Genomic DNA, 13,314 nt, shown 5'->3' on the forward strand with positions numbered 1-13,314 from the left:
GCCTCCCGGACTCTTCACTAACACGACTAGAATCAACTACACCACCGGATTCTTGCCGTAAGCTCTGGACCTTTGCATCGGATCATCGCTGCTACCGAGTGGCTATAGTGGCTAACGCCCTGGTCCCGAAGCTAGCACCAGTTAGCCGAGAGCCAGGCGCATCTCCCAGCTAGCAAACAAAATTACTCCAGCTACAATACCTCTTTTGCCAAATGGCCTGGACCCTTTGTTGACACAGAGCCCCCGCCGTTCCATCACGACTGGTCTGCCGACGTAATTCCATCCGTTGTGCCCTCAACCGGCCTTTGCCGGACGTCAGAGCAGACGCTTCTACTAGCCCCAACCTGCTAACTTTTTTTTGAACACAGTGTCTCCCGCTTGCTAGCGTAGTAACGACTACCTAGCGGCTTCCCTGTTTCATCTATTGCTGTTCACTGGACCCTATGATCACTTGGCTACATAGCTGATGCCTGCTGGACTGTTCATTAATCACGGTACTCCATTTTGTTTATCTGTCGGCCCCAGCCTTGAACTCAGGCCCTGTGTGTAGTTAACTGACCCTCTGCCCATTCATCACCATTTTACCTGTTGTTGTTGTCTTAGCTGATTAGCTGTTGTCTTACCCGTTGTTGACTTAGCTAGCTCTCCCAATCAACACCTGTGATTGCTTTATGCCACTTTTTATGCCTCTCTCTAATGCCTTGTATACTGTTGTTTAGGATAGTTATCATTGTTTATGTTCACTGCGGAGCCCCTAGTCCAACTCAACATCTGACATGTTGGCTGGATTCACAACAAGTCTAGCTTTAATTTGCTATCTTGCATGTGTGATTTCATGAAAGTTAGATTTTTATAGCAATTTATTTGAATTTGGCGCTCTGCATTTTCACTGAGGTTAAAGTAATTTCCTCATCATCTTAAATAATGCCCCTTTCAACAAATGTAGAACTAAGAACAGATATAGCCCTTTGTTCACTCCAGACCTGACTGCCCTCGAATAGCACAAAAACACCCTGTGGCATATTCGTCGCCAGACCCACTGGCTCCAGGTCATCTATAAGTCCTTGCTAGGTAAAGCTCCGCCTAGCATCTAATAGTCCCCGCGATAAGCAACTTTTCAGGGAAGTCAGGAACCAATACACGCAGTCAGTTAGGAAAGCCACGCTCAAGGTACTAAACGATATCATAACCGCCATCGATAAAAGACAGTACTGTGCAGCCGTCTTCATCAACCTGCCAAGGCTTTCGACTCTGTCAATCACCGTATTCTTATCGGCAGACTCAGCCTTGGATTCTCAAATGACTGCCTTGTCTGGTTCACCGACTACTTTTCAGACAGAGTTCAATGTGTCAAATCAGAAGGCCTGTTATCCGGACCTCTGGCAGTCTCTATGGGGGTACCACAGGGTTCAATTCTCGGGCCAACTCTTTTCTCTGTATATATCAATGATGTCGCTCTTGCTGCGGGTGATTCCCTGATCCACCTCTATGCAGACGACACCATTCTGTATACATCTGGCCCTTCTTTGGACACTGTGTTAACAAACCTCCAAACGTGCTTCAATGCCATACAACACTCCTTCCGTGGCCTCCAACTGCTCTTAAATGCTAGTAAAACTAAATGCATGCTTTTCAACCGATCGCTGCCCGCACCCACCCGCCCGACTAGCATCACTACTCTGGACGGTTCTGACTTAGAATATGTGGACAACTACAAATACCTAGGTGTCTGGCTAGACTGTAAACTCTCCTTCCAGATATTAAACATCTCCAAAACTAAATCTAGAATCAGCTTCCTATTTCGCAACAAAGCTTCCTTCACTCACGCTGCCAAGTCGCAGTTGTAAATGAGAACTTGTTCTCAACTGGCCTACCTGGTTAAATAAAGGTGAAATAAATGTTTTAAAAATAAAAAAAATATAGCAATAATAGCACCACCTTGTTGTAGCCCACGTGGAATTTTTACCACATTTCCAATACTTATTTAACCATTTCAGACCTACAGGAGGTGCCTGTGGGTAATTAATACTAGGAGTCGATATGGAGACCAAAGTAGATTATTGTGGGTCGGTTGAACTGACCTCTGGGCAGGGCTCCACTTGGCAGTCCTTGATGGAGCAGTGGCTATCGTCGGCCCAGAAGGGACAGGGCCTATTCAGGTTGACCTGTGAGAAGAAAAGGGAAGAGTGGAGATGGCATGGTATATGCTATGAAAGTGACTGCGTCACACAGAGATGTGATGTGTTGGAGACAGGCAAGACAGAACAACTAGGCTAAATTCACTCAAATAATGATGTCAAAATCTGATTCAGATTCTCTTTCCATTGACGCATTTCAGGGACGAGCTCCGCCGAAAACACCACGGGGCCTTGTTGTTGCTGGTGACCTCTTTGCTAGATGTGCTCGTCATTGGATACGTCAACCTCATTCGAAGGCGACAGTATGAGGAGAATACCTGATAATCATAAAGGTGACACCCTGATTTTGTGGGGTCAAAATGTTGCTCAGTCAATGGGATGGTGACTAGTAGAGCAGCAGCTTACTGGTCAGTTGTAGACAGAAACTTAAATTGGAATATCACACTAGGGGCCAGATGAGTATTCTGAAAATATTAATGATGTTCCTATGAGTCTATTCTTCCTTTTCAGAGTTCCTGATTGGATGTTCACAGTGGGAAAAGGGCAATACACTGCCTTTAGAATGAGATGGCTTGGTGTGTATGAATGGCGTATGAACGCAACAGCTGGACTCACATTGAGCGACTTTAAAAAAAAACTGCCTTTGTGAAAAGATTAACTTCACTAGGGTAGGGGGTAGCATTCTTATTTTTTGTTGAAAAGCATGCCCAAATTAAACTGCCTGCTACTCAGGCCCAGAAGATAGGATATGCATATAATTAGTAGATTTGGATAGAAAACACTCTAAAGTTTCCAAAACTGTTAAAATAATGTCTGTGAGTATACCAGAACTGATATGGCAAGTTGAAAACCTGAGGAAAATCCAACCAGAAAGTACTATTATTTTGAAAGGTTGTTTTTCCATTGAAAGACTTAGGACCCATACAAAGACTTAGGACCCAGTTCACGAGCTCTATGGCTTCCTCAACATGTGACCAGTTTTTAGGCATTGTTTCAGGCTTTTACTCTGAAAAACGAGGGAGATATAGCACTTTCAATCAGTGGCCAGTGGTCATTTCTATTCATCAGCCATGCGTCTGATCGTGAACGCGCCTTTATTGTTTCTCCTTTCCTATTGACAAAGCTTTTGTCCGGTTTAAATAGTATTGATTGTTTATGACAAAAACAACCGGAGGATTGATTTTAATCATTTGGCATGTTTCTACAAATTTTTATTGTACTTTTTTTGGACTTTTCGTCTGGAATTAGTGCACGCGCCTTCTGCATTTGGATTACTGGACAAAACGCGCGAACAAAAAGGAGGTTTTTGGTCATAAAGAGGGACATTATCGAACAAAATTAACATTTGTCTAACATGGAGACCTGGGAGTGCCACCAGATGAAGTTCGAAGGTACGTGACAAAGTTGAATGCTATTTCTGACTTTTGTGACACCTTTCCTTGTTTGGAAAATGACTGTATGGGTTTGTGGCTAGGAGCTGACCTAACATAAATCGCAAAGTGTGCTTTCGCCATAAAGCATTTTTGAAATCTGACTCAGCGGTTGCATTAAGGAGAAGTTTATCTATAATTCCATGCTTAACACTTGTATCGTTTATCAATGTTTATGATGAGTATTTCTGTTATTTGATGTGGCTCTCTGCACTTTCATCGGATGTTTGTTTGAGACAATGCATTTCTGACCATAACGCGCCAATGTAAACTGAGATTTTTGGATATAACTTTATCGAACAAAACATACATGTATTGTGTAACATGAAGTCCCATGGGTGCCATCTGATGAAGATCATCAAAGGTTAGTGATTCATTTTCTCTTTCTGCTTTTTGTGACTCCTCTCTTTGGATGGAAAAATGGCTGTGTTTTTCTGTGACTAGGTACTGACCTAACATAATCGTTTGGTGTGCTTTCGCAGTAAAGCCTTTTTGAAATCGGACACTGTGGTTGGATTTACAAGAAGATTATCTTTAAAATGGTGGATAATACTTGCATGTTTGAGGAATTATGGGATCTGTTGTTTTGAATTTGGCGCACTGCAATTTCATTGGCTGTTGTCGAGGTGGGACGCTAGCGTACTAGAGAGGTCAAGTGACTCAAATGGGCCTAAATGTTTCTTATGGATTCTAGGTGTCGGGAAAGCGTTTGAGCAGTTATACAAATGTAACAGGTTGAGTGCTGTTATCATAGAGAATGATATCATATTTGCATCAGGTTCTACAAATGGGCAACTTGTAAGACTGTCTAGGGATGCAAAAGAGGATGATTGGGAAAGATGGATGACTAAAGGTTTGTCACCACTGGACTGGGCCTACTGTATTTCCCTATAAGATTCAGTTACATCAACACGGTGATGTCATCCTCGTGCACTCTTTCTAATACCTAGGTTCCAGTATGAGGAGCATCTAATTTTCACACTTAATGTACCTGACAAGTATCACATACAATAATTATAATGTAAGGTATATGTGTTTCTGCTGTAACTAGGGCCCAAGCAAGTTTTGCAATGGAAAATGTTTAGCAACGAAAACAAGCCTTTCTTATAGAAGGGTTGGCTGGCAACATCACAAAAATGATGCTCAAGCATCAATGAGGCAGAAGGCTGTGTGGGGTTATGATTCTGATAGCTAGCAACAATGACAAGAAGCTGCCATGTGGGGAATCGTAGGTGGCTCGTTTTTAGCTCGTTGCGATGTTGTTTTGACTCATGTCATGCCTACGCTAATATGGTTAAAATTAGCCAGCTAGATAACCAACAACTGTAACAATTTATTTGAGACACGACAAGAACTCATTTATAAAAGTTTTCAACAATCTAAGTTAACCCGGTCTGTTTTGCACCATAGTTGCGCACGCGTCGGTTTAGTTGCTAAACAACCAACCCTATTGGACAAGTTCAGGTTAGTCCCATCTTATTTCGGCCCGTTTGCATCCATTTGGTTCCTAGTGAATACACCCATGGACATTATAACGTAAATAGGAGTAGCACAATTAACTTTTTCTTCAAGAATGTCTATTCGCTGTCAATTTAGTCAACCCTGAAGCAGACCTATTCCAACTAGAACAGTAGTCCCGGGTGGAGACATCCAAAGCAGTGAATACACAACAGAGCAGCGTCAACAAACTATGGGGTAGGCTGGAAAACATTTGCTCGGCCTATTTGTTTCAGATTAGCAAGGAACGGAATTGGGGAGGGACCCTTTATAAGCACTAAGTACTACGGGTTAAGGGCCATTGAAGCTCAAACAAAGGTATAGTTTAAAAAATTACAAACTCATTTGAAAATACAGGTTGTCAATTAGGGTAAATCCACAGTAGTAGGAGTGTTTATTGAGGGATTACCTTTAGGACACTTTTTAAGCTATAGTGCAAAGACAAACGCAAAACCTTACGGTCTGATGATAAGGACATTTCTACTGCTCCTCGTACTCTACTGCTGGGTCCTACTATTTAGTACTTACCCTGTAGTACCTGAAGTAGTCTCTCTCGGTCAGCTTCTGAATGCGGGGGTAGATTTTGAAGTTGTTGAAGACATCAATGCTCTCGATGTCACAGAAGCAGTCATCCAAGACGCCTGTCAACTGAGGGAAACAACCGGAAAACGCCTTAAGAATTATGGGTGTACACCAGTGTTAATTTTGTCAACAAAATTAGTGACTAAAATATTTTGTCAAACACTTATTTTTCAGTGGCAATTGACTACACTATAATGGACTAAACAGACCCAAGAAAAACAATAACTAAACAAAAAAATATTGTTCATTTCAGTTGGCTAAAATGAGACAAGACTAAATTATCTCTGTGGCTAAAATCAGACTACTAAGTGGCCTGGACAAGATATTTTGGAGAGATTGAAAGCTTTTCAGTGATAAACACAATTAATATTAACAGTACAGATGCACCGTGGGAAGGACCCGCCACACAAGCCTAGTCTACATCAGATGGTAAGCTGTGGGGGAAAAAAGAGATGAGCGTGGGCAGGTTAGGCAGACAGGCTCCGCTCAATAGCCGCCGCTGATTAGACACATCGCACAGGTGACTCTTTTGCTTCCCTGTAGCTAACCAGTCGCCATCAGATACCCTATGCCTCGTTAGGAAACACAAGCTGCTTTACAAAATTAAAAACAATAGCAGCATTACGTTTGACAGTAAAACAAGTCTAGCTTGTTTCTAGCCATTACTGTTCAAAAGATATGATCCACAACAGCCGCACTATGTTCTATCGTGCATTGGCGGGCCATATTTTACATTCATAAAGCATATCACGGGCCATTTTAAAACTAGGCTACTTGCAGACCGGACCGTTAACCATGTGTTTAGGCTACACTTTGTTGGGATAACATTCTGCTCGGAAGCAACGCTGACTTGTCAAAGTGGCTATCGGAAGGTCTAATTAAGCCCTACACCCTCCATAATATTCCCTCCCTCAGCTTTGGGACACTTTGGTGCAAATGGAGGGCCAGGGGCAAGAGGAAGATATTAAATACAGACAAAGAAAGAGAGGGGGGAGACAGCGAGAGAGACAGAAATGAGTGCAAAAGCTGGCCTGCAAATCTTAACTTCCTCTTACACATATTTAGCCTGATATAAAATTGCCATATACTCTTTCAACACAGACACTTTCAGACATGAGAGCTGGAAGCCAGATAAAAGACCACTTCCTGGCGCTCGAACAACACAAAACACTTTTGTGACAACGTTCGTCACAGCTGCCGGTTGAGGTTGTTGACCAAAATTATGTTACCAAAACGTTTGCCATTCTCCCTCCACCTTTCCCTTTTCATGCATCTGATACCTGCGGACAAACGGCTTAATTCTCCCATGCATAATGAAACAGACAGCTGCTTTGTGAAAGAAAGACTGCGTTGCTCTGGTCCAGCAGGCACTCAAGCCTTTCCACTCTCTCTCATCATGAAGTATTCAGGTTTAGACCCAATCAATGCAAATGGTGTCATAGAAAATATTTTAGTATATAAACTTGTTTCATGAGTATATTGTAATTACAGCCATATGAAAAGGTATGCGTGTCACTGTCAACAGACAAAGCAGAGACAGACGGTATTTTATAAGAACAAGTTGCACAAGACTGCATGTTGCAAGAATTCTATGAAATTAATGGCTTAGCACTGCATAGACCATTCAGGCACTTTCACATCAGTGGTTGTGTGTCATGATCTGGAGAAAACTGAGTAGCCTATCTAACCAGTTGTTACTGACAATTAGTTTCACAAACTGGCTACAAGCAGCAGAAAGACATTTCTCTTTCAGTTTATTCTGTGTCATTTTGACAATATTCCAGAAAAAGCCAACACAAGCATCATATAGCCCACCGATGGAAACAACCCCATATATCTGACCTCCGAGTGTAGCTGTCCAGAGAATGTGATGGGAAGCAGTGAAGCCGTCCATAAGTAACAAAGTCCTCTGAGCATGCCGGTGAATTCAAAACCTTTGAGTGGTTTCCCTTGTTGTTTATTAAAAATATAGTTTCATTTGCCTATTTCTCTGAGGAGCTGCTATCTTTAACAGCAGTTTTAAATTACAAAACTAAGACCAGGCTTATGAGAATATCTCTGTCTTTTATGTCCCTAAAGGGACAGCTGAAGTCTACTTCAATGGACAGGTGAGAGTTTGCCAGAGTTGATGGGATGAGCTGTCATTTCAGACCACTTATTTTTCCTCGTGCATAATTCTCGGGCCCAGGCCTCGCCTCCAAACAAGATATGTCAGCAGCTGTCAAACTTAGTCCCGCCTCTATACTTGACATTTGTAGTCTTTACTTCGGTTCAAGGACATTTAAAGCAAGTATTACTCACGGAAGAGAACACTACATCTCCCACAAACTAATTGGCCAATCAGACGACACCACGTCTCGGTCTTCTCATATTACTAATGCAAGTGCAATTTGTTAGAATGAAATAAAGGCACGTGCCACAGTATAAAAAAAAATACAGACACTTATTGATTCGGATTGCAATATGTGAGTCAAGTCAGCCGTCGATCACATACACAACCACTCAACTCAGTAACTAACTTCTTTCAAAAGTTGGCACGAATGACAAACATCAAGAAAACATACCCAGCAATATAACATTGCACGACATAGGCCTGCAAACACATTTGTGAGACTGGAAGTTGCAGATTCGGTGAATTATGATCAGATATTCGCATGACACGGGCAAGTTCGATTACGACAGTCGTTTTGAGATGCGCACAAGTGTCAAATTACAATGTACAGCAATAACAATAAACACTCTGTTGAATTCAGGAAATAGCTGGCTGCGAGTATCTTTAACCACCTATTTTAATAATTATTTTGACAAGTCAGTGTGTATCGATGTGCAAGGCAAAATAAACCACATGATTAATGTATACATGTTATGCCTTGCTATCCATAAAGTTGGATAAGGCAATAGAAGGGCGCCTGCAAGCAATGTGGGTATGATGACGTCAAATTAACATGACAGTAGAAAACGCTAGAATAATGTTCCTCCAACGTAGTCATTTAGCCTTCCTAAACGGACATTGATATTGCAATATATTGTAAATTGTAAGTACTTACGTGACAAAAACAGCTCTGGTCTTGACTGTCAGGAGCATCTTCTTTGGAAGAATATTGGTTGTTGTACGTTTCGGTTTTGACTCTGTTGTGAAACCAAACCAGAACAAAGTCCCCAAATAACAACCACAACAAAACCAGAAGTCCTGCGGATTGTATCGTGTTTTTTATCATCACTGATGCAAATGAAACGCGCCACGAAAGACAAAAACAAAGAAAAGTTTTTGAAATGTAGATGTCTAGTTGGCAGGCTAGCTAATGATGTGCTACTAGCTAGCTAGTGGTGCGCACTAGCAACAACAACAGCGGAGAAAAGCTGTCGTAATGAAACTGCTGGATAAATGAGACTCCAACCAAAGCTGACAGCTGTACGACTGTATCCTCAGAAGTAACTTCTGAAAATGTCTTTAGTATCATCAGTAGTCGTTATAAATAATATTCACAACGCCGAAAATACCAAGTTTGCCATAAAAAAAAAACTGTTGTCGAACCAAGACGATTGAATCGGGTACGGAAAGCAAAGAGGTACAGTGGAAATGTTTTTACTGCGTGTTTTACATCCTGTGTGAATGGGGAAACGTATTCATGTGACTTGTTATAAATTGCCTAATGAAAATACACTGTAATTTGTGGCAGTGTCATTTCTGCAGCCCTAGCTGATGTATTGTCTGCATAGGCTTTTATTTTTACATTTTTAAATATTTTTTTTCTCTAGTTAGGTTTTCCTTAGGCCCTAAGCTTTAAAACATTGTCAGTGATGATTTGCACTGAGTTGGAGGATGCTGGCCAAAGAGACAATCTCGAGATCTCTGCATCAGACGCTCTTGGGGAAAAGCTGATTGGCTGCAAGTCTGTTTGGTGAAAGGAGGAAGATGCTGATCCCTTCTCAGAGAGTGGAGACTCTTCCTGGTCCTTTGTCCTTTTTCCGAGGTGTGAGTAAGGAGGTTATCACTCTGAAGGAAGAAGGAGTTCCTGTAGAGCGACCTACAGCACTATGGGGAGCATGGTCTCCAGCAGAAGCCAGTCCAGGTCAGCCTCCCCCTGTCCAACCAGCTCGTCACAGAGGACACTCTGCTTGTGGCTAAAGTGGAGGACCACGGTGATGCAGATGAAAAGGAGATTGACTTAAAGCTCTCGGGCTGCCAGGCTTTCTCCACTGCAAAGCCAAAGTTCTCTGCCTGGAAGAGGTTCCGCAACTACCTGAGGAAGAAGATGAGATCTTCCTCAGAGCAGACCCCCCAAGGTGGAGAACCTGGACCAGGACTGGCTGCTGGATGCCTTACTGGCAGTTGTTTAAACTGTTCTGCAAGAGCAAATAAAATACCATTCTATTTTGCCTTGCACATATTAATAATAAAAATAAAGAAATTGGAATTACCTCATGTTGCTTTGACATTAGTGAAGATAAGACATAGATACAGTAGTTAAGTTATAGAGTTCAGCAGGTATTTATCACACATAAACCATAAAAAGGAAAAACCAACACAAAAAAAACATAAAAGAAAAACCAAGGAGAAAATATCAACATAAAATTCCATAGTCAATTACTAACTAGCTTCAGATACCCATAGACTTCCAGTCATTGCGCTAACAATAGTTAGTTAGCATTGACTCAGGAAACGGACCTCTAACTTCCTTCATACTGGAAACAGAGACATACAAATGGTATATACAAATGGAGTTCATCTGACTCTTGGGAATGAGATACAGGGCATCATTGCCAAAATCCTGAAGTTTCCCTTTAATTAAGGGGAGATTTTAGACTCTTGAAACACAGGTTCGAAACCCTGTTGATCACATTGTTGCTTCTACCCTAAGCCTCGGACTCCAGGCTTCTCCCCCAAGTGTCCTCGCACACCAAGCCCAAAACACATACAGATCATGCTTGCCCAATGCCATGTGAGACCACTGGAGTGATCACTGCTGCCACCAGTGTAGCGGGATGAAGTGAGACTGCCACAGGGACTCGGACAGTGGCTCCTACGATGCAGAGGCACGCACCTAATGGACTGTGCCACAGAAGCTCTGGGCAGAGGCAGTGTTGTGTTCGAGACCGATTCAAGACCAAGAACGGTGAAAATCAAGTCCAAGTTAAGACCAGAAAAATGTGAGTCCAATTCAAGACCATGATTGTCATTTTGTCAAATCACCACCATAATAAGAGTTCAAAATGTCCAGTATTTCTGTGTTCATATTTCAAAACAACATATGGATTCTTTATACATTCAGATGTAAAAAAAAAAAAGCATGCTGAGGGAATAGAGCCACTCAAGAAATTATTACTAACTCAAACACAGTGGGGAACAATGGGCCTTCTATGCCTTCAGAGAAGGGCTAAGGATTTATAAAATAATGATTATAATAATATAATAATGATAATTATGTTATTATTTTCAATTATGCTCTGATTTAATCTCTTCAGTTTTTGTAGGAATGGAAAGAGTTAACACTGACACGAGAGAGAGACTTCCTGACAAAATGTGAAAAATATCAAACAATTAGAGAGTGTCATTTCCCCAAATTTGAAACCCTTATTCAAGGTTTCAAAGACCTCTCTGATGAGAGTAGGCTACCCGTCCTGTTGGGGGAGGACGCAGAGAGCTGTGGGTTGGCAGCGCACTACATTGCTGACTGCTATAGGTTGAGGGACAGTGTCTGACAGACCAATCAACCCGCCTGCACATGTCTTCTACTGTATGCTTATTGTTATTGTTCAATGTATGGTTATTTTGACCCTTGGTTATTGTTGTTCCGTTGACAATTTTGATTCTCATTTTCTCTTTCATATTGTAAATATCCAAAATAAGCTTTGGCAATATGTACATTGTTAAGTCATGCCAATAAAGCAAATTTAATTTAATTTAATTGAGAGAGTAAAAGAAAAATATCCAATCTGGATTTTTCTTTTTTGGTCTCTAGGGAGATAAATCTAGCTACCTAAGTCAGCCATTGGCTAGGCCATCAGAAGCTAGATAAAGGCATCTGCTATTTAACTGTATTAGAGCAGCATTTTGGAGTGACAGTGGAATCAACCAATCACATTTTGACTGAGTAAATAAAACCGAATACAAACATCTGTTTTGCCCAGGACTGGAGTCTACACAGACAGCACCCTATTGCCAATCAGAGCTACAGTAGACCTGTCTACAAACAAGCCATTTGCCACATTATTATGCCTGCCATCATTAATTTTGAACTGTGTGTTTATAGGCAGTTGCAACAGTGTGACTTTAGATAATTAGAAGGCATTTGCCAGAAGCCACGAATTATACCTGAATGGATTTCTGCAAATGTGTAAATACCACGGGAGTCCTCTTACATTTGGGAACTTTACAGTCCTATTGATCAAACAACGATGACAAGGTAGGCTCTCTCTCCCTCAGTTATGCACAACAAGATCAACAAATAATGCAAGCCAGAGCAAGATGAGCTCAAATCTAACAAAGGAACATTAGATTTTTATTTTTTATTTTACCTTTATTTAACCAGGTAGGCAAGTTGAGAACAAGTTCTCATTTACAATTGCGACCTGGCCAAGATAAAGCAAAGCAGTTCGACAGATACAACGACACAGAGTTACACATGGAGTAAAACAAACATACAGTCAATAATACAGTATAAACAAGTCTATATACAATGTGAGCAAATGAGGTGAGAAGGGAGGTAAAGGCAAAAAAGGCCATGGTGGCAAAGTAAATACAATATAGCAAGTAAAACACTGGAATGGTAGTTTTGCAATGGAAGAATGTGCAAAGTAGAAATAAAAATAATGGGGTGCAAAGGAGCAAAATAAATAAATAAAAATTAAATACAGTTGGGAAAGAGGTAGTTGTTTGGGCTAAATTATAGGTGGGCTATGTACAGGTGCAGTAATCTGTGAGCTGCTCTGACAGATAAACCCTCTCAAACTTTTTGAGCTAGTTGGCCATCAAAATTGCACTGATAAAGGATGGAGAACTGTATCCTCCTCATCCTTCTGCAGCTTGCCTGCCAATGCATGCTTGTCCCAACAAAGCACCCAAGCTAACTGGCTATAGTTGGCTAGCCTCCTAGCTAGCTACTTCCAGACACAAATGAGAGAACACCTCACTCTGACGCTTTTACTCAACGTAGCAGAGCTGGTTAGGCTGTTTTCATGTTATCTAGAGTGTTCTTGACTAACTTGCTTTTTTTTTGCCTATGTTTACTGACCCTGTCATATTGAGCAGGTGTTGCGCATTTGTAAATTCATCAGTTCTGTGCTAAATTGGAATAGGTAGCCAGAGTGAATTTTCAAACGCAAGATAAATGCTAATTGTATAACTGTCATTCAAGTTTTTGCTAGCTAACCAAATGACACCTGCATCTCAAGCTGTGAATAGCCACCGAAAAACGATATGAGGGGGAAGAAGTCCGTCACTCACCCACTCCTCCAATGGCATGACATCCTCCTAGCAGCTAGCTAGTTAGATAATCCAGCCTATTGGTCACGTTATGACTGACTTGTGATCATTGCCCTTGCTAGTTTGATTGATGGGGTATTGACATTCCCAACCTTAGTTACATTCGTCCATTTTTGTCCAGAATATTGAATATTGAAACTGAAACAGTGCATCCCGAATGGATGCAGCAAACCATGTACCA

The 13,314-nt window shown here is 41.4% G+C and overlaps 1 protein-coding gene and 1 long non-coding RNA gene across 3 annotated transcripts in view; one reads left to right on the plus strand and one right to left on the minus strand.

The window, feature by feature from the left end:
• LOC112230393 (ERO1-like protein beta) overlaps positions 1–9,194 on the minus strand; it is a 34,093-nt gene extending 24,899 nt beyond the window's left edge. The window contains exons 1-3 of one of the 2 annotated variants that reach the window (XM_024396682.2): positions 8,695–9,194; positions 5,594–5,713; positions 2,082–2,165 (exon numbers count right to left, since the gene is read on the minus strand). In XM_024396682.2, the coding sequence (XP_024252450.1) occupies positions 2,082–2,165; positions 5,594–5,713; positions 8,695–8,865 (375 nt within the window). In that variant the 5' untranslated portion in view covers positions 8,866–9,194. Of the gene's footprint in view, positions 1–2,081; positions 2,166–5,593; positions 5,714–7,489; positions 7,775–8,694 lie in introns of those variants that run through there. The other variant, XM_024396683.2, reaches the window with a different exon arrangement.
• LOC112230395 lies at positions 9,125–10,068 on the plus strand. The gene is made up of 2 exons (XR_002950315.1): positions 9,125–9,216; positions 9,411–10,068. It is a non-coding gene; the product is annotated as an uncharacterized LOC112230395 (long non-coding RNA).
• Positions 10,069–13,314: the final 3,246 nt, after the last annotated feature.

The sequence above is a fragment of the Oncorhynchus tshawytscha genome, linkage group LG32, assembly GCF_018296145.1.
Source record: "Oncorhynchus tshawytscha isolate Ot180627B linkage group LG32, Otsh_v2.0, whole genome shotgun sequence".
Taxonomy (NCBI): domain Eukaryota; kingdom Metazoa; phylum Chordata; class Actinopteri; order Salmoniformes; family Salmonidae; genus Oncorhynchus; species Oncorhynchus tshawytscha.